Below are 21,836 nucleotides of genomic sequence, written 5' to 3' on the forward strand. Positions count from 1 at the left end.
TTTTATTTCCTTTTACTTGTAGGTAATTTTTATTATCAGACTTATTTGATCTTTTATAATTATAAATCATTTTCACATTGGCATTTCTGGTGAACTCATATTTCTCACACTTATGGTGATGTTTTGATGACAGAAAGATAATGTAGCTAATCAGCGTGAACACATAGTTCATCTACTTGCAAATGAGCAATCTCGGCTTGGAGTTCCAGACAAAACCGAACCCGTAAGTATTTGATTCTTTTCACTTTGAGGATCATTTGCCTTATTGGATTTCCTTTAGTTTTTTTTTTGCGAATTGTTTTATTTGTATAGAACGAGTTTAATGGACATTCACAACTTCAAAACATGTGTGGTTTATTCTTTGTTGATGTGACCAAGGGCTACATACAAAACTAGGAGGGTTTAAGATGATTAAGCTCATAGCCATACTATCAAGCCATGGGAGAGGATAGTCTTAAGGAGATCAAAAGAAGAGGCATGCAGCATAAAAAATAAGTTCGGATACCTGCTACAGATTGATGAAGAGTGTCAACAACCAAGCCTTATCCCACTAAGTGGGATCGGCTACATGGATCAAGTTCCGCCATAATGTTTTATCCAAGACCATGTTTCTATCCGATTCGTTAATCTCAAGATCTTTCTTAATAGTTTCTCTTATAATTTTTTTAGGTCTTCTTCTATCTCTAATTGTTTGACTCCTCTCCATCTGAACTACTTTCTTTACAACAAAATTTACAAGTCTTCTCTCTACATGTCAAAACTACTTAAATTTCCACTTTTTCTATTAAAGACGCTATCCCAACATTCTCCCTAATATATTCATTTCTAATCTTATTCCGTCTAGTCTTATCACACATCCAATGCAACATTCCCATCTCTGCAACACTTTATTCTCATGTTGATTTTTAACCGTCCAACATTTGCCCCGTACAACATCGCAGGTTTCCGATAAAATTTTCCCTTGAGCTTGAGCAATATTTTTGTGTCACATCCTTGAGGCCCTCCTCCATTTCAGCCCCCTAGATTGAATTCAATGGTTTACATCCCCTTCTATTTTTTCATTGTTTTGTATTCCGGACCAAAGATATTTAAAACGCATGACTTGTGGGATGATATGGTCTTCAACTTTAAAGAGTGACTCTAGATTTTCATTAATATATAAAATAGGGCAAATGATAGGGTGCCTTACAAGGAAATGCGGAAAGTTTTAGAGAAAAAAATGTGTTGCCTGTATCAGAATGTAGTTTAATAATAATTTCTGAATTATACTAATGCCTTGGCATTTACAAGAGGGGCTGGAAATCGAGTTTCTGGAGGCTGTGCTGGTGGCGGATGAAGAGGATTTTCACAAGCCATCAGGATCAGAGGGTTCTTGATGCTATACGAGGGTTTGTGAATTCTGAGTTTATGAAACTGGAAATCTATTGAATGACTAACTGACAGCTTTATATTTAATCTAGGTATAGTTTGCTAGCTAAACCAAGGTAGTCAAAGTAACCACCATAAGGAGTAGTCCACTAGTCCTGCATGATAATTTCATATTTTACCATTACTTTGTTCCTCCACCGTTGGCAACTTTTTTGTGCTATTTCATTCTTATTCTAATCATGTATATCTTGTTTCCAGAAATTGGATGAAGCAGCCTTGCATGCTGTATTCCTGAAATCCCTCGATAATTACACTAATTGGTGCAACTACCTATGCATTCAGCCTATCTGGAGCAGGTACTGCTACTATTTATATTATATATGAAAATCAGTTGTATTTTGTGATCTATGTACTTGATTACTGAAATTGAAGGGGCTATTGTGGTTTTAGTTTGGAAGCTGTTAGTAAAGAGAAGAAATTGCTGTATGTTTCTTTATACCTCCTAATTTGGGGAGAAGCTTCAAATGTCAGGTTTCTACCTGAATGCTTGTGCTACATATTCCATCATGTAAGTTAATTTAATCAGTGTCTGCGTCACATTTACCGTTTATTGTTTCCGTAAAGTCTTTTGGTATTCAATTGACTGGCATTTGTTGCCGTGATATTGTCTTCTAAAGCTTGGTAGTCAATTCCGGATAGCGGCGGGATGGCCGACTTTAAAAGTGGGGTAGCGGGATGAGCGCTATTTGATATAACTTTTTTTTGACAAATTACATGAATAATCTACATATATTATTTCATGTAAACTATTATATAAAAACAGAGAGAGAAAAAAGGTAAAAAAGAGAAATAAGATTAACCAATAACAAGATTCAAAATTGAGTTAGAAAAAAACAGAGTAAAAAAGAAGGTAAGGAAATGAGAATAAACAGAGGGAGAGGGAAAAAGAAAAAAATGAAGGAAAAGAAACGAAGCAAAAGACACAAATCAAAAGCTTGAAGGAGGAAAAGATCAAGAATGAAGTGAAGCTTGAACGAAGGAGCTTGTGTTTTGAAGGAAAAGAATGAATGACACACAGGAGAAGGAAGAGGAAATTGCTTGGGTTAAATAGATAGCACTCAAATTCAGAGAAAAATACCAAATTTATGCTTTAATTTTTAAGGGGTAATTTCGGTTGTTCAAACAAAAACAAAAGTGGTCCAAAAACTGCTCCAAAATGCAACCCTTGACCACCCTTCGACCCCTTCGACCCCTCTTGGAGTGTGCTACTTTGTTGCGCTCTACTACCACTCTCGCCGCCGCTGACAGGCTCCATGCCTCCTCGTTATTGACTAGCTAGTTCTAAAGTATTTGTTGCTGTTATAGTTTAGTTGCATTAATTTGATTGCTTCACTATTTGAATGCAATATTGGTCTTGCTATTGACTACCTAGTTCTAAAGTATTCGATGTTGTTACAGTTTAGTTGCATTAATTTGATTCAAATTACCTCACTATTTGAATGCAATATTAGTCTCAGTTTGTTGATATTTGTAAAATATATTCTTAGAATAGAAAATTCTGTAGCATATTTCTTTTATAATTAATACTCTTAACCATGTAATTCCCTATATTAGAATTTCTGTCGTGCAATTCAGACAAGTTTCACCAAATGTCTCTCATTTCCTTTTATTTCAATAGGTACTAATGCAAACAATGATGCAACTTTTTTAGATATATATGAATTCCTATTGGATTTTGTTGAAATTGTAGGGTTAGGTAAGGAAAGACAATAGGGATTTAGTTGTAGATTTTATTGTAATCACTTGGTTATAATAAAATCTAGCTAGTTCTAAAGTATTTGTTGCTGTTACAGTTTAGTTGCATTAATTTGATTGCTTCACTATTTGAATGCAATATTGGTCTTGCTATTGACTACCTAGTTCTAAAGTATTCGTTGTTACAGTTTAGTTGCATTAATTTGATTCAGATTACCTCACTATTTGAATGCAATATTAGTCTCAGTTTGTTGATATTTCTAAATATATTCTTAGAATAGAATATTCTGTAGCATATTTCTTTTATAATTAATACTCTTAACCATGTAATTCCCTATAATAGAATTTCCGTTGTGCTATTCAGGCACAGTTCACCAAATGTCTCTCATTTCCTTTTTATTTCAATAGGTACTAATGCAAACAATGATGCAACTTTTTTAGATATATATGAATTCTTATTGGATTTTGTTGTCATTATAGGGTTAGGTAAGGAAAGACAACTGGGATTTAGTTGTAGATTTTATTGTAATCACTTTGTTATAAATAACAAGGCTTAGAGTAATTTCTTTCAAACATTCAAATAATCTCATTCAACACAATTTTTATCTTACAAGTCGTTTTTATAGGGGTTGTGTTTAACCCATCATAAATTCTAATATAGTATTAGAGTCTATACAAAATTCGTTGAACCACTTGTTATTAGGTTTTCACTATCAAGTCATGTTCCAGATGTCCAGTCGTGGACGTGAGTGTGTGTTTAGAGTCTCCATTGGATGAGAGATGGTCTTCTCAGAATTTGCATTAGGCCTAACTCATCCCTACAAAAGCGGCTTGTAGGGTGAGGATTGCTTCCACTTATAAACACAACACATGCCATATCTCTAAGCAATGCGGAACTAAATTCATCCCTTCAAATCCAACACAATTAAGGTGTTGGGGGCTGCAATGAAGGCAAGCCAAAGTACCGCAATTAAGGTGACTAGGGAAGGACCGCAATTAAGGCGAAAATTCCAACGCACCTTCTCACCCTCACACCTGAGCTTAGAGCGTGGACGATGCGGAAAGCCCAACAATGGATCTAGGATATGCTTTGATACTGTTAAGAAATGTGGTTGGACCTAACTCAACCCTACAAAACCGGTTGGTAGAGTGAGGATTGCCCACACTTATAAACACATGTTCATACCATATATTATCCGATGTGAAACTCTTAACACACCCCTCACGCTCAGGACTAGACAACTAGAGCGTGGAAATAAATGGTGCGTGACCCGATAGCGGAAACCATAGTAGGTGACCCACAGGATCTTAAACGAGACTCTGGTACCATGTTAAGAAATGTGGTTGGGCCTAATTCAACCCTACAAAACCGGTTGGTAGAGTGAGGACTGTCCCCACTTATAAACACATGTTCATGCCATATATCATCCGATGTGAAACTCTTAACAGATACCATCTCAGATTTGGGTTAGGCCTAACACATTCCTACAAAACCGACTTGTAGGGTATTGCTCCCACTTATAAACACAACACAAACTATATCTCTAGGCAATGCAAGATTAAATTCACCCCTTCAAATCCAATACAATTAAGGTGTTGAGGGCTGCAATGAAGGCAAGGCAAAGTGCCGTGGTTAAGGCGACTAGGGGAGGACCGTAATTAATGCAGAAATTCCAACATGTGTGAACATATATTTACCAGTGGGGGCAACTCTCAACTAGTCACCTTACAAGACATGTTTGTAAAGGTTGAGTTAGGTCTATCCTCAATTCTAATAAAAATTTCCAACACAAAAATTTCCAACACAAGTGTACTATACATACTATACCTACTGTTATTGAACTTGCAATATGATAGAACTGGTAATAGTGAATGAATTACAACAACAACCAAACTCTATTGTGACACCCCTCACCTTACAAGTCGGTTTTGTAAGGTTGAGTTAGGCCAAACTCTAATTCTATCGACTAGTTTTTGTTTTAATTATTTTGGTAATCTTTTATTTCCTGTTCTGTTTAAAAAAAAATCATAAAAATCCTAGTTTCTGTGTTGCTTTTGTATATACCCTCCTCATTCATTTTTGATTAAATCTTGTAAATATCTGCAGATGGCTCGAGAGATGGATGAGATCTTAAGGCAGCAGGTTGCACATACAGCTAATAGTTGCACTTCTGAGAATGGTGTCTCATTTCTTGATCAAGTTATCCTTCCTCTCTACGACGTTATTTCTGCAGTAAGTCTCATTGTTCCATTAAAAAATCAATTTGATTAAACTTTAGAATGTCAAAACTTAAAATAAGTTCTGCAAATCTGCAGTCTAAGATGGATATAGTTTTATGCTGTGGACATGCATAAAATCATCTAACTATCTAACTATCTTACTTTTTGAATATGCATGGTCATTCATTTCAGTAATTTGAATAGAAGATAATGAATATATTCACGTTTTTGAGTTAATGTTAAAATCAGTTCTACAAAGATAAACACAGGAGAACAAAATGGACCTCTTAAACTGTCTTCACATTGGTTTGGTGGTACCATACATTCTTAAAAAAAATTACAGAAAGAAATCAATCCCTACCGTTTGTGCAGACTCAGCAGCACCTTTGTAAGTAATGATCTTTGGCTTAATCCTTAGCTCCTTCATCTCCCTCCAGAACAACTGCGCCGCTTGACGCTCCTTACCTTCACCCCTTGTTAAACACAGCGATGTGTATTTTCTCATTGGGCTTTAACATGATGTGGTTTTTATTTTTAATGAAAACCTGAACAACAATTTTCCTGTGGTCATACTTTCAGAGCGTGTTGAGAAAAACAGTGAAGTGTTTGGATGTTGTTTTGGTGCCCATGAAGTCTTCAACGTTGTCAAATGCCCTAACAGCTTGTCGTGTAGGTCCTGTTAAGACAAGGCACTGTACTAATATGAAGAAGGCAAAGGGTTGGGGGTGAGGTTTCGTTGGTCAATTTCGACAGTCAGTTGCCATGCAACATTGATTTAAAGAACCTTGGCCATGATGTCTTTGAGGAGTGGGTAAAAGGTGGGTTGGGGAAGGATTTTTAGTTGAAAAGAGAACCTGATTTTGAAGTGGTGCTTGAGGTGGGGTGGGTTTGGGTGATGGTGTAGAGGGAGGTCAGATTCCATGGCGTGGAAATGATTGAGCTGGTGGTGGTGGAAGGATCTGTGCAGCGGTGGTGGAGGTGTTGTTGCCTGGAGTGGGAGCATAGCAAACTTTGCTGCGACTCTATTTTCACACAGTAGTAGGGACACCTATTTGTGTTTGAGGCGCTTCTGTGGTGCACAGAAATGATGGTGGGTTGCTTTGCCAAGTGGCTTGGGAGTGCTGCTAAGTGGCTAATTGGTGTTGGAAAAACCTTAAGGTAACAAAAGTGGATATGGTTTGGGCGAGAGGCATAACGATGGAGGATCTTTTAGTAATTTAAATTTTGAAATGGATCTGTATACTATTACTAACAAAATAGTGTACTGCATTACTCACCCTAATTTGATTATTGTTGTACATTATGGTACTCTATTGAAACACAGAATTCTAATTACTGTATTCAAATAAAAGAATTAATAATAAAGGAAATTCAATTGAACACTCGTAGTGTACTGCATTACTCACCCTAATTTGATTATAGTTTCTTCATTTAAGAACACTCGTAGTCTCATATAGTCTTACAGCCAGTTTCCCAGTATATGTTTGTTTTCATTTAGGAGTTAATTTTTGCAACCCTAGAATCTTCAGTATAATTTAAAAACTCCAAATCTGATTAGTTAATAAGAAAATTAATTTTGAGAAACACTCGTTTGAAGTCTCTTCTCTGTCAAATTTCCTGTGCTGGGACAGTTCAACCGATACATAGCTTTGCTCGCTTCAATTAACCCCTTGTTAGTAGACGGTATGATTGGTCTCCCGGATTAGTCGGTGCTAGGACCGGAAACCACGTTTTAAAAGAAAACTTTATTAATCATCATGGTACAGTAGGAATTTATCATTTATTTCTATGGACTTTCAGGAAGCTGCAAACAATGATAATGGCAAGGCATCTCATTCATCTTGGAGAAATTACGATGATTTTAATGAGTATTTCTGGTAAATATTTTTCAGCAACCATCACTTTTATTTGAATAATTAATTTCCTGTAGATGACGAAGCTTGGTGCCTATAAATAGGAATGCAGGGTTGAGAGGGAGTCATTTGATGCAAATTAGAATTGAGACTAGGGGCATAGTTGGCTAATAATAACTACCACTTATCTAACTACTAATTTTGGTGAGACATTATTCTGGACAAATATACACTTATCTAACTACTAAATCTAAATCTACAACATAATTAAAGGTAAAATATAACCTACCAAATTTAGTTTTTTTTTTTTTGGGTTAATTTACCCTTAACGGCACAAGTATTTCCCAAATTAAAATTAAATTTGAAAACGTACAACATGAATATTGGAACTGATTTTTCATTTAGATACAGCGTTGCATAGGTACGGAGTACGGCATTTTTAGAAAAATTAAGGTACGGGTACGTTAGTATAATTTTTTTAAATATAATTATAAAAATAACAAAGGTGTTATATTATTTAAATAATAACAAAACATTAAAATTTTAAAACAATTTGCTTAAAAAACGTTAATATTTGCGCAATAAAATAAATAAATTACACTTAAAAAGTATTCATAAATCATGATATCATTAAAAAGAACGACTTCTAGTTCAGGTTTATCGAGAGAAAGACTAACAACTTCAAAAATATCAACTACAACAAATAGATCTCATTCATCTCCACCAATATCCCACATTTTTGTTGCTCCAACATTTTAAACTTTAACATGAGAAGACAGAGATTTGTATGAACAAAAACTAAATCCTGGGTCCTCTTTGAATTGAGCCTATTCCTTTTCAATGAGTGAATAAATTTAATTGTGCTCCAATTTCTCTCCACAGAAGATGAAGAACTTGGTTGTGAAAGAACTTTTTTATTTCTAAATAGAATAATTAACCTAATTTTTACTTAGGAAAAAAATTCCAAATTATACCATCCAAAAAAAATTAAAAAAATTTGGATACGTGGTACCAAATGTGTACCAACTTAAAAAAAAACAAAAAAATTGGTACGGCTTCGGTGCGTACCGTACGAGTACCGGTACCCGGTAAGTACCCGGTACTGGTATTTTATCTAAAATGGAGTACCCGTGCTTTAGAGTTTAGATATTAGTTACTTTGTAAAAATATTTTACCCCAATTTATAAGCTGCTTTACAATTCCAGTGCAAGCTTAATAATTTTAATCTAATACCCTCTACTATTCTTTACTCTCTCTTCTTCCGATTCTTTTAATTTCTCTTTCCTATGTAATTAATGAATGGCAATATAGTCATGTATACTTTCTCTTTCTCATACAAAATTAATTACACTTCTTAATTCGTGTGAAATGTCCAAAACGACTTATAACTTAGGACGGAAGGAGTATTATACAATAAAATATATGTACAACAAAGCACAACTACGTGCTCGTATTATAAATGTTCTTATAAATAAATGACAATTTACATATTCTATCAGTTATTTGATGGTAAAAAATGACCTTCAAGACTGAAACAGTCTAACTCTGTCGGTTTTCTCTTTTCGATTCCTAATTCTACGCATGAAAACACTATTTTCCTCTGCTTCAACCTTTTTCTCAATGCTGACTGTATCCTTGTTACCCAATGATGGTGGAGGAGGAGCATTGTGTTGTGAATGGAAACATTTGAATGTGCTATCGGTGCATTTCATAAAATTGAGTTTGAGAGAATGATTTTTTTTGGGAGTAAAATGATTTTGATACAAATATGAATTCACAATACATCTAGCTTTATAAACACCAAGACTGAAGGTTAACACAACTTTGTTACCTTTTTTAGTTCTCCTATGACAGATTTAACTAACTTTGCTACATTCTTTAGAACATTGTAAACCACTAACTGACTGTACAGCGGTGCTAAACTTGCTAGTTCATTACACTATTATCAGAAACTGGGCACTAACTCGTTACATTATACTTATTAGTAGCTTGACTTCTGAGTTTTTTCAGGTCAATACATTGCTTTGAGCTTAGCTGGCCGTGGCGCAAAAGTTCTTCATTTTTCCAAAATCCTGAACCTAGATCAAAGGTTTGTCTTTTCTTAATTATATGTTAGGAACCTTTCTTGTTACACCACACAGTTCATTTTATTGCACTTCTATGTTGGATTCTGTTAAAGGACAGTGGTACTGATTCTAATTTTTAAGAATGGTGCATAATAGGAATGTTTATTGATTTAGAGTTTTGGAATAACAAATGTATGATGATGTGTGTGGATGAGTAAACGTGTATCATAAAAGCTTTCAAAGCAGATTGTAGTAAATTGGCCCCAAAGGTAGCTTAACCTATTGCAGAATCCATAAAAGATGAATCTTAATATCCTATTGGGTCTTGACGAACTGCTGACATCTAACTTCAATACGTTTTTTTGATGCTGTGGTTATTTATTTATCTTATGTACAATGCAGAAAATGTCATCTGGCAGAAGTAAACGTCAGGGGAAAACATCTTTTGTGGAGCATCGGACTTTTTTTCATCTTTATCATAGTTTCCACCGATTATGGATATTTCTTTTCATGATGTTCCAGGTTTGTACACACGTTTAGTTTTGACTAGTCATAATAGATACTTTTTTTTTTGAAACAGATAATAGATTCTTAAATGCTTCTGTTCTCCTCTGCTGTCTTTGACATTAAATTGTTTTCTCCATTATGCTTTTGTTTATCTACTTTAATTGGTATTTGGTTTCATGGTTGTTACAGTATTTAATTTTTGCATCATTATACTTTTCACGCTATTCCATCTTTTCAGGGTCTAGCAATTATTGCTTTCAATAATGAACGATTTGATGCCAAGACCTGGCGAGAGGTTCTTAGTCTTGGACCCACGTTTGTTGTGATGAAATTTTTTGAGAGTATGTATATTTCGGTTTTGAAGTTTTAGATCTCTCATCTTAGTTTCAAACTCAGTTTTGTTTGTTGATTGTCTTGCAAGGATGCAATAGTTTTTGCTGTTGCCAGTGTTATATTTCTTGTCCTCATAAAGTATAAATTTTCGCCTTTTTTGTTTCTATTTTCAGGTGTCCTGGACATTTTCATGATGTACGGTGCTTATAGAACGACGAGGCGTTCAGCTCTATCACGAATATTTTTTAGATTTATTTGGTTTAGCGTTGCTTCAGTTTTTGTAACTTTCCTTTATGTGTATGTATACCTAAAATAATGATTTTTATGTTATATCTTCTGCTTTTTATTATTTTTCTGTTCAATTTTTTATTGCTTTGTGTTGATGAGTTTACATTTACAACTCTGTGTATGACTGCAGAAAAGCACTCCAAGAAGAGAGTAAAAGAGATTCAAATTCAGTTATTTTCAAATTATATGTGCTTGTCATTGGGATTTATGCTGGTGTCCAGTTTTTCATTAGTTTCCTCATGCGGATTCCTGCATGTCATCTTCTGACAAACCGGTGTGATAGTTGGCCTCTTATTCGCTTTGTGAAATGGCTGCGCCAGGTATTTGTGTCTTCATTTGCATTTGATTTTGTAATTGTATTATTAATTCCTCTCTTTTTGTTTTCATATCATGTGTGGTTATGCTGAATGCTGACATTGGTTCTTTTATATTGACAAATGAAGGAACGGTATTATGTTGGACGAGGAATGTACGAAAGAAGTTTGGATTTTATAAAGTATGCATTAGATATCTTCTTCTCACTCTTTTGCTTTTTTTCTTTTTCAACTTATAACACATGTAGTATCTTGCTTCCACTTCCAATACATTTTTCCGAGAAGTTTAGGGGCATTATGTGTTCTAATTAGAAGTGAGTAATAAGAATGGTTTCTCTCTTCAAGGGACTTTGTCCTCTGTTCTTCCCAGTTTAATATAGAAAAATATGATTAAAACTACCTTGTTAGCATCAAATTTTTGAGTCTAACATATACCCTGTTACTTTTCTTAGGTATATGCTGTTTTGGCTTGTCATTTTGAGTGCAAAATTTTCGTTTGCTTACTTTCTTCAGGTTCGTGTTATATTCATAGCTGCCTCCAAATTGGAACTATGCATCTGTTTGTTCATGTGTGTGTGGGTAGATAATGTTGCTTGTACCTAATGTATATACGGTTGCATGCTTGGGCACTTGAATGTTTTATTTTTGAGGTTTGCAGATCAAGCCACTTGTGGTCCCGACAAGAGATATAATTAAAGAGAATAACATAGTGTACTCTTGGCATGATTTTGTCTCTAAAAGTAAGCAATGGTCGTTTTAAATTTGTGGTTATATCTTTTTGTTTCCTATCAATACTAATGGCTACTAAAGTGTCATCTTTCTTGCAGATAATCACAATGCTCTGACAGTTATTAGCATATGGGCTCCAGTGGTTTGCGTAAGTGCATAGCTGTTGTTTTACTACCTTTTTACCTCCTTTTTGCTTTAGTTTTATTTACAACTTACAACAATCAAGTCTTTTTCTACTAAGTGGAGTGGGCTAAATTGATAAATTGATGCTAAAAATCCTTTAATTTTGCGTAAGTTCATTTAATCTTATAAATAGTTCTACGAACTGCTTTTCCTCAAATAGTATCAACTGAGAAGAGGATATCTTATCCCCTGCTTAGCTGCTTCTACTTTTCTCATGAATGAGAGGTTTCATAGTACGAATATTAATGTGAAATTTCTGCACGCTATTGTTTACATGATATAGCTGGAACTTAGTTTCTGCTATGATTTATGAAGCCTTATAGCATTATATGTGTAGGTTAATTTGCACTCAAAACAAGCTTTTATGCCGCAGGCTTGAAAAACATGCTTAGCTTTTGTAACTCAAATAAATATATTATCTTAAGAGGTTTTGAACTGATATTGAGTTGGAATTTTTTCAGTATCGAAGGTTATATTTTCTGGTTTAATAGTTAGTAAATAGTATAGAAGCTTGTGATTGAGAAAACCTATACAATTTCGTATTTCTGGTTTTACACATATTGCTAATTGTTTTTCCATCATCCATAATTTATTACTATTACCTTTAACTGTCACAGTATTATATTTTTCTCCGTTTTGTTTTTTGGTGGGTTTTGGTTGCTGTTTTGAGTTTGCTAGTTCTTTTAATTTCAGATTTATCTATTGGACATATATGTGTTTTATACACTTGTATCGGCTGTCTGGGGATTCTTGCTGGGTGCGAGAGCTCGTCTGGGTGAGGTGTGTAATGATTGATCAGCCTGTAAACCCTTTTAATAGTATATATGCTTTGTTATTATTAATATATTTTACCTGCTGATGGTCCTGTCCTTTTCTTCATGTTAGTATGAAGTTTTTTAGCATTTTTATTTTCTTGGTTGCATATGGTCATCAGATAAGGTCATTGGAAGCGCTACAAAAGCTTTTTGAGCAGTTTCCTGGAGCTTTCATGGACACTCTTCATGTTGCTCTACCCAACAGGTGTTGCTTGTGATATGTGACTTTTTTTTTGTTTTAATTGTGATATTTTATTCTGTAGTTGGAAGGTAGCTAGCTATCTGAGAATTCGATTGAGAAAACATTTCATTGTGCGAAAATCTAATTTGACTTCCTGAAATATAAATGTCACTGCCCACTCTATTTTTATATATAGACGATATGAACACATTGCTGTAACTAACTGTAGTTTGATACAGCTGTACATAGCAATAAAAACTGGAAGGGAACAAAAAGCCCATTAGGCCCATGCGCAAAAATAAAAGAAATAGTGAAAACTATATTATTGTCTTATTTCTACTCATTATTGTTAAATAAAGCTCTAACGGTGCTATTGGGTGGCGGAGTTTGAGCAATTTGCTATTGTTCTACGATACACCAATTAGTACAAAATGTTGTTAATTGGTGGCTATACCGCATTATAACTGTTGTGTAGCAACATTTGAACAGACTGCTTTTCCGTGCTCCACAATTGCCTTTTTTATATAAATAATCTTACATGCTTTTTCTCTATTTCTTTTTTCAGGAATGCCCAACTGTCATCAGTTCAGGTATGCCTTTAGCCACGGAGACTGGAAAAATTAGAGTAGTTTAATTTGATATGATTGTTCCAGGATAATTGTTCACTAACTTCCAAATGATATATTTATTCATATTGATTACAAGGTTATATTACTTATCCTTTTACTGTTCCTTTGAAGGTTGTTGAAAAGAACAAGGTTGATGCTGCCCGGTTCTCTCCGTTTTGGAATGAGATTATAAGAAATCTAAGGGAGGAAGATTATATAGCCAACTTGTTAGTCATTGACCTGCTATATCTTTTCTGTATCTTCATTTACTTTCACTTACCTGATACTGGCATGCTATTGAGATATTGTCTTATTTGTTTGAATTCTATCCATTTTTAATTGATTCCGTTCCATAGTCTTAGGGATTGAGTAGGTTATGCCTTATGTGTATTAATTGAATACTCCTTTCTCTTTTATACAACAAATATATTATTATTCAACTTTATATTGATGTTAGAGTCTGGTTCAATCCAAGGACCTGTGGATTACTGATGCCAGTTTTTCCTTTTTTCCTTGCTTGTAGTGAAATGGAGTTGCTTTTAATGCCAAGAAATTCTGGAGATATTCCTTTGGTTCAGTGGCCACTCTTTCTACTTGCAAGCAAGGTATTTAAGATATTTCAATCTCGGTTGTATTAAAAGCTGATTTTCAGAGTCTTGAATTTAATCATTAATTTTTTTTTGAAATTTTGTACAATTTGCTAGAATGTTATTTCTAGAATATTGAGTATGTTTCTCATAATATCCTCATTATTTCTTTTGCTAATCAGAAATGTTACAACCACAACAATAATCCACCCTAAGGGATACCTCATCTATTACACTCTAAGGGCTTTGTTTGAGAGTTTGGACTTTGTTTGAAAGTTTGGAGGGGAAAGGAGCGGAGTGCTTTTAAAAAAAAGGAAGAATTGAGTGAAAAGAGGCGGGATTTGGGTTAAGGGTTTTTGGGGATTTACTTTTATTCATAATGCAAAATCCCTTAGTTTGGGGGAACTAAAAAATTGTATTGGAGGAGGGGTTTAGATAAATTGTTTAAATATAATATATGTTGTTATAATATTTCAAAAATAAATAATATATTAATGATAAATATTAATTTATTATTCTATATAAAATCAGTCTTTTAAAAAAGTAAAGATATTTTTATATTTTTTTCAATTTTTATTTTTCCTAACCTTTCCCCTCCTTACTCGCAAACAGAGCCTAAGGGATTCTTTACTCTTTACAAACACAAGGATTCCTTACCTCAATATTCTCAAACTTGTTCAAAACTAATGGATACCTGATCCTTTTAAAGGAATACGATAACAGATAAAACCAATCACTCTCACTAGATTGGACAATACTAGTTGAAGCCTTATTCACAAGAATTATTTAAGGAGGCCCAAGAGACGATTTAGAACAAATGGGTTTCAACAAATGTTAAAAGGTTGTTTCTTTAGCTTTGAAACCCTACAAACAAGTTGAAACTCATACAATTTAGGAAACATATCATATAGTTTAAAGTCCATCTAAAAAGATTTAAAATGTAAAAAATAGTTAGATGGGTGGAGATAGTCAAGTTTAAAAAAAGATAACTATGTTTCCTGGATTCGAGTACGGTATCGGATACAAGTATTGGTAGCTACATGATTCTTAGAAAAACTAAGGTATTAATTCGTTAAAAATATACAAGAAAATTACACATGGCTTGTTTGTGAAGTCAATCATCGATTACACATGGATGGGAATTCCATCAATTATTTTGATGTTGCAAAGCTTGGAAATTAGTATGGATCATGATAATCAATTATAGAGGATGAGGATGGTAGTTGATTATTGCAACATTGAAACCACATTTTCAATTTTCATAAGTTTTCTCAACAAAACAAGTGCACTCAATGATTTTATCATGGATATACCATGTTGAAATATGAGAGAAATAGACATTTTGGTAAATCGTGTGTCTGAATAGCACTACCCAAGTTCTGTTATATAGGGAACTACACAATTAATTGTATTAATTACATAAGGAATATACTAAGATATATTTACGGAATATACTATGAAATGATGGAAGTTCTAATTCTATCATTTAGGGATGACAATTGGACCCATCCCCAATGGGTACCCGCAAAATTTACCCACAACAGGTAGGGTAAAAACCTGCAAAATGGATACGGGCACGGGCAATACCCATTAAAATAAGCGGGTATGAGTGCGGGTACGGGCAATACCCATTGAGGGCTTGAAGTGGTGTGTTGAAATCCACATTGACTAAAGATATATTCAAATTAGTACATACAAGGCTTGGGCAACCTTAACCTCTTGAGCCTAACTCAGATTCTATGAGTAATCATGCATGTTATCACAAATTGTTCTCTTATAATTTTATGTGGCCTTTGCTTATCACTTGTGCTCTGCTAAACTCAGTTTAGAGAGAAAAAAGACAGAATCTGAATGTTAGGATTTTGTGTTATTTGAGAGAATTATTTACTATATAACAGAATGAGTACACATAATAATTGGTTTATTCATCAGCTAGATGAGCTTGACGAAGTAACCATCTTACTAACTATTATGGCAGAAAGTGATAACACATCACTTTTTTGTTGTGTACACAAGGTTCCATTTACTTCTATATAAGTATTAAGCTACAACGCTATATCTACTATACTCTAATATGCTCGTTGTTTTATGTTTTTTTATGATTCACTGATCAGTTATTGTCCACAATTATGTAGATATTTTTGGCCAGAGATATTGCTGTTGAGAGTAAAGATACTCAAGACGAGCTTTTGGATAGGATTTCACGCGATGACTATATGATGTATGCAGTTCAGGAGTGTTACTATGCTATTAAACTCATTTTAACAGAAGTATTAGATGATGCTGGAAGGATGTGGTATGTAACTGCTGTAATGTTGAAGTGCATGGTACCATGTTTTCATTATATTATGAGTTTTATATTTGATATTTTGACTTTGTGCTGTTATTCATTTGCAATTGTTGCTGTTGTACCAGGGTTGAAAGGATATATGATGATATTAATGCCAGTATCACAAAAAGGAGTATTCCTATGGACTTTCGACTAAATAAGTTGGCTGTTGTGATATCAAGACTAACTGCACTGATGGGAATTCTGGTTTGTATTTAATCTTTTAAGTTCTTCTATTATTTTGATTATCAATGCACTTTTTACAAAAGAAATTACTAATCTTGGATAACATTCTCTCCAACTCAACTTCACCCATTGGGGAGGTTTTTCTTGTTTATATGTATTTCTTTTTAATTCGGCTCTTTTTACTTGGAAGTTAACAGTTGAGTTTGAACTCATCTTTGTATTGGCATCTTATAGAAAGAGACCGAAACACCTGATCTTGAAAGAGGTGCAGTTAGGGCTGTTCAGGATCTCTATGATGTTGTACGACATGATGTCCTTTCTATAAATATGAGGTTTGTTACAGTTTTTCTTGTACGATTATATATTAGCTTTTTTAGAAATAGACTTCCCCCTTGGGCATGTCAGAATTTCCATCCTTCTCTGTCTCTCCATTTCTTTAGTTATCAGATTAATGCTGATTTTCTATTTTATGTAGGGATAATTATGACACATGGAGTTTACTGACCAAAGCTAGAGATGAAGGGCATTTGTTTCAAAAGTTAAAATGGCCAAATGCAGACTTAGTATGCTCTTATTCTATTTTTCTTTATGCACTTGCCTTAAACGTTACTATGAGTTTATCAACATTGAGTATATGCAGAGAGTGCAAGTCAAAAGATTATATTCATTGCTGACTATCAAAGACTCTGCATCAAGCGTTCCTAGAAATCTTGAGGCTAGGCGAAGGTTGGAGTTTTTTGCAAATTCACTCTTTATGAAGATGCCTCGTGCAAAGCCAGTTCAACAAATGTTATCTTTTAGGTAAATATTTAAAAAAAAGATGAAATTATGCTATTTGTTCTTTCTATATGCTCATCTTATCTTCTGATTGTGCAGTGTTTTCACCCCTTACTATTCTGAGATTGTGCTTTATAGCATGACTGAACTTCAAAAGAAAAATGAAGATGGCATTTCAATTTTGTTCTACCTTCAGAAGATATTTCCAGGTAGTTTTACTTAATTTGGCTTCAATCACGACAATATCAGATCCTATTGGATGGCATACTTGATCTAATGTGGATCAATTGAAATTTATCAGGCTGGCTTTATTTTGGCTTTATCTACATAGGTTATTTTGGGTGAAAATCAAGCCTGACCACTATTATTTAGTGATAAATAGGTCGGTTGAAATACATTCATGGAGGCTGGGTCTAATTATCTTATTTTCTCTTTCTCATTTAATTGATGGGCCTGCTCAAGTGCGCTTACTCTAAATGCACAGCACATCAACTACTGAATTAGTGCGACTCTGTTGGTTATCAGTACTAAGCTGTGCTAGAGGATCGTGGTTTGGTGGTCCTTGGAAAACTCATTCTTGGTGAAGGTCAAAGAGCTTTAAGCTGTGATCTAAGTGCTTGAGCAGAGATTTATCCCATAGTCGACCCAATGGACATAAGCTTTTGGGATAGTCTGTGGAGCCATCATCGGGGTGCCAAAGACCCTAATTACGTAGTTACTTACTTAAAAATTGCATAGCAACCCAATCATTTACTTTAACGTCTATCTGATGTGATGTTTACTTTTTGGCAATGGGGCCAACCTAATTACTTTCAGTCTTGCTGTGTGTGATTAAATCTTTTCTTCTCACCGGACAAAGAAGGGTTAACCTGATTTCCCTAAATCCAGTTTATCCGTTTTCTATATCGCTAATATAGGGGAAACTCTATTATGTTCTAGGTTGTGGGGTAAAACACTATTTGTCATTCATGAGTCCCTGATTTCTTCTCAACACTAGCACATATTACATATGGGTCGGCATGATTTTTGTTGTTGAAGTTAATTTTCATTGCTTTTGTTGCCTAAAGAAGGGCTGACCGGATTTCTCCTGAAACTAAATTGGTTTAGTTGATCTTTTGATTTGGGTACCTTTTGTGTTTTTGAAATGTGTCCATATGTTGAAAATTTAAGATTGAGCTGTATAATATTGCCTTTGGCTTGCAGCAATTAATGAAAATTTCTTTTATTGCTTCCTACTCAAGTCTGGGCTATTGTGCACTCATGCTTTTTGCGCTTTTTTGTTTTTCTACTTTGATTTATTGGTTTGTGACTAATTTAATTCACTGCAGATGAATGGAAAAACTTTCTTGCTAGAATCGGCCGTGATGAAAATTCAAGTGACACTGATCTTTTTGATAGTCCTAGTGATATTCTTGAACTGCGCTTTTGGGCTTCTTACCGAGGGCAGACATTGGCCAGAACTGGTAATGTTTTAATATATTTGCTTCAATACTTGATTTGCTTCTTTTTCTTTTCCATGTTTTATTTGTAAATATTTTAGTCTTTCCTGTTGTATCAATTGTTTGAGATCAACTTGCTGCTATCAAATTTGTCTTCTTCAATCTACATTTTATTCCAGTTCATATTGTTTTCCTGTCTTGTTTCGTAGTTTCAAGACTCCCTTTATATCATTGTTTTTAAAACTGGAATGGTCATTAAACTGTGAAAGCATTGATTGACCCAATCAATTTGCTTGTCAATTATCAAACAATGATTAACTTGGCAATCATTGATTGACACAATCAATTTGCTTGTCAATTATCAAACAATGATTAACTTGGCAATCATGTATGCTCCAGCTTGAGGAGATGCGTAGAATTAAGTAAATCTGTGTACATTCCTTTAGCTGTACAGCTTTCTAGATTGATTGTTAATATTCATAGACTATACAACTTCCCGGGTTAGTTCTTAATCATTAAGTATTCAATGTGTGTTATCTGAGTGTAAACACATAAATTGCAAACATAACAAAATGTCTCAGCTCATTAACCATCTATAATCACGATAAGCCACAATCTTGAACGTCATTAAAATGATTTTCGAGTGTATAGTTGGACACAGATTATGGTTTATGAAAACCTACGGGTCATGTATATTTGAGCACCTATAAATGTATTTGGACAACATCTGGATTGATTAATGTATATGATGTATATATGAACACTTGAAAATCGTGGTTAATGACAAATTGTGATTAATTGGGTTTAGTGGATGGTAAATGAGTTGTGAGTTGTGACACATTATTATATTCATTAACCATCTACTTAACATCATTAACCATCGTTTTAGAAATTTGATGTCAAAATAACACAATTCGTTTGCAATTTATAAACTAGATATAATCTTAACCGTAAAATACTATGTTAATGGCTAAAACAAATGCTGTTCTGTATACTACTTGTGTAGTTGTGCATCTTATACAACACTATCTTTTGGTTCTTCCATTTCAATTTCTCCACTTTATAACATACACAATATAGCACCATAATAATAATAATAATAATAATAATAATAATAATAATAATAATAATAATAATAATAATAATAATAATAATAATAATATAATAATATAATAATAATATAATAATAATAATAATAATAATAATAATAATAATAATAATAATAATAATAATAATAATAATAATAATAATAATAATATAATAATAATAATATAATAATAATAATAATAATAATAATATAATAATAATAATAATAATAATAATAATAATAATAATAATAATAATAATATAATAATAATAATAATAATATAATAATAATAATAATAAATAATATAATAATAATAATAATAATAATAATAATAATAATAATAATAATAATAATAATAATAATAATATAATAATAATAATAATAATAATAATAATAATAATAATAATAATAATAATAATAATAATAATAATAATAATAATAATAAATAATAATAATAATAATAATAATAATAATAATAATAATAATAATAATAATAATAATAATAATAATATAATAATAATAATAATAATAATAATAATAATAATAATAATAATATAATAATAATAATAATAATAATAATAATAATAATAATAATAATAATAATAATAATAATAATAATAATAATAATAATAATAATAATAATAATAATAATTCTTTTCAACCTCTTAGAATTTATCATAAAAAATTGAAGTAGCTTATTTTCTATTCTTTGCACTTTGAAATGCAGTTCGGGGGATGATGTATTACAGGAAGGCTCTTATGCTTCAGACCTATTTGGAGAGGACCACAGGTGGAGGTAAGGGGAAATATAAACCCATATATTTTCCTTCTGTTATCTGCTTGTAATCTTTTTCTTTTATTTTGGCTTAGATTTGGAAGCTGGAGTTGGTTTTGATGAAGTATCTGATACACGTGGCTTTGATTTATCCCCTGAAGCGCGTGCTCAGGCGGATCTAAAGTTCACTTATGTTGTGACATGTCAAATTTATGGTAAGCAGAAAGAGGAGCAAAAACCTGAAGCTGTTGATATTGCTTTACTTATGCAAAGGTCAGTTCTGCAATGTTATTGTGAAACTTTTTTGCCATAGTTATATTCTACTTGATTTTCTTCATTATTCAAATGCTAAAGTCTATAGCTTTCTCTAATTTTTCAATTAATTGCGCTTTTAGAAATGAAGCTCTTCGCGTGGCTTTCATTGATGTTGTTGAAACTTTAAGAGATGGACAAGTTTACACGGAATACTACTCAAAGCTTGTCAAAGCTGATATTAATGGGAAAGATAAGGTGCCATTCTTCTGTGCTTTTTTACACACTTCCGTTCCACATTCTGTTCTATGGCCAGGGTTTTCATCTTTCACTTTCGAGTCGCATTTTGATATCTACCTCTTAATCTAGTTTCTTATCTTTTTTGAGAATGGGGTTTATGGTCAATCAATTTGTTTTAAATTCTTATAGTTTTCTCAGCATAATTGTCCAACTTTTTCATTCATAATTAATTTGGTATCACAGTCTATTTGGTTTGAAAGATCACAGTGAAACTTGGGTGTAATTGAGAAGTGGTATTAGTGGAGACTAGAGTTTGTGAATATGTAGCAGGTAGTTTCAAATTGCCAAACTTTTCAGTGTTTTACCTGCCCTACATACATGTAAATGTAATAGTTCCTCGGCATATATGCTAAAGAACCGGAACTTTTGTTATGTTAGGTGTGTTTCTTTCTTGCCATTCAAAAAACACCTATGGTTATGAGATTTTCTCCTTTGATATGCGTGTGTGTGCGTATTTCCGTATTACTAACTACTACCTCCGTCCTTAAATATTGGATCCCCTTGAGAATTTTTCTCATTCCTCTCTATAGGACCCTTTTCAAAATTTGAGCGGCATTATTTATTTCTTTAGCAACATACCCCTAGTTACGTTACCTCTTTTTATGCAACCTGTGATAAATAATAGTATGATGGAATCATAAACTAATTATTGCTTTTGAAGGGTAAACTAGTAAAACAATACCAAGTGTCACCAAATTTAGTAAAACTACCAACTTCCTTAATTAGCTTAGTTTTGTCAACAAAATCTTTTATTTAGGGATGAAGGTTAATAATTATATGTTCTTCCTATATTTTAAATTTTTTAATGTGATTGAATATCAATGAACTGACATGAAATAAAATTCAAATGAACCATGATTGCCCCCACTTATTAACATATTTCG

At 33.0% G+C, this 21,836-nt stretch overlaps 1 protein-coding gene across 3 annotated transcripts in view; it reads left to right on the forward strand.

Annotated features, from left to right (window-relative positions):
* The window catches only part of LOC127096967 (callose synthase 9), a 51,381-nt gene that overhangs the window by 18,476 nt on the left and 11,069 nt on the right, over positions 1–21,836 (forward strand). For all 3 annotated transcript variants that reach the window (XM_051035492.1, XM_051035494.1, XM_051035493.1), the window contains 29 exons: positions 134–223; positions 1,627–1,724; positions 1,819–1,936; positions 5,231–5,356; positions 7,144–7,220; positions 9,207–9,285; positions 9,665–9,784; positions 10,008–10,110; positions 10,276–10,399; positions 10,521–10,710; positions 10,834–10,886; positions 11,157–11,217; positions 11,363–11,444; positions 11,532–11,581; positions 12,310–12,396; positions 12,551–12,636; positions 13,178–13,202; positions 13,353–13,447; positions 13,744–13,825; positions 15,943–16,103; positions 16,223–16,343; positions 16,557–16,654; positions 16,798–16,885; positions 16,963–17,123; positions 17,199–17,308; positions 18,428–18,562; positions 20,353–20,421; positions 20,496–20,673; positions 20,796–20,910. In XM_051035492.1, coding sequence (XP_050891449.1) covers positions 134–223; positions 1,627–1,724; positions 1,819–1,936; positions 5,231–5,356; positions 7,144–7,220; positions 9,207–9,285; positions 9,665–9,784; positions 10,008–10,110; positions 10,276–10,399; positions 10,521–10,710; positions 10,834–10,886; positions 11,157–11,217; positions 11,363–11,444; positions 11,532–11,581; positions 12,310–12,396; positions 12,551–12,636; positions 13,178–13,202; positions 13,353–13,447; positions 13,744–13,825; positions 15,943–16,103; positions 16,223–16,343; positions 16,557–16,654; positions 16,798–16,885; positions 16,963–17,123; positions 17,199–17,308; positions 18,428–18,562; positions 20,353–20,421; positions 20,496–20,673; positions 20,796–20,910 — 2,982 coding nt within the window. The remainder of the gene's footprint in view (positions 1–133; positions 224–1,626; positions 1,725–1,818; positions 1,937–5,230; positions 5,357–7,143; positions 7,221–9,206; positions 9,286–9,664; positions 9,785–10,007; positions 10,111–10,275; positions 10,400–10,520; positions 10,711–10,833; positions 10,887–11,156; positions 11,218–11,362; positions 11,445–11,531; positions 11,582–12,309; positions 12,397–12,550; positions 12,637–13,177; positions 13,203–13,352; positions 13,448–13,743; positions 13,826–15,942; positions 16,104–16,222; positions 16,344–16,556; positions 16,655–16,797; positions 16,886–16,962; positions 17,124–17,198; positions 17,309–18,427; positions 18,563–20,352; positions 20,422–20,495; positions 20,674–20,795; positions 20,911–21,836) is intronic.

This window comes from Lathyrus oleraceus, chromosome 6 (assembly GCF_024323335.1).
Source record: "Lathyrus oleraceus cultivar Zhongwan6 chromosome 6, CAAS_Psat_ZW6_1.0, whole genome shotgun sequence".
In the NCBI taxonomy this organism is placed as follows: Eukaryota; Viridiplantae; Streptophyta; class Magnoliopsida; order Fabales; family Fabaceae; genus Lathyrus; species Lathyrus oleraceus.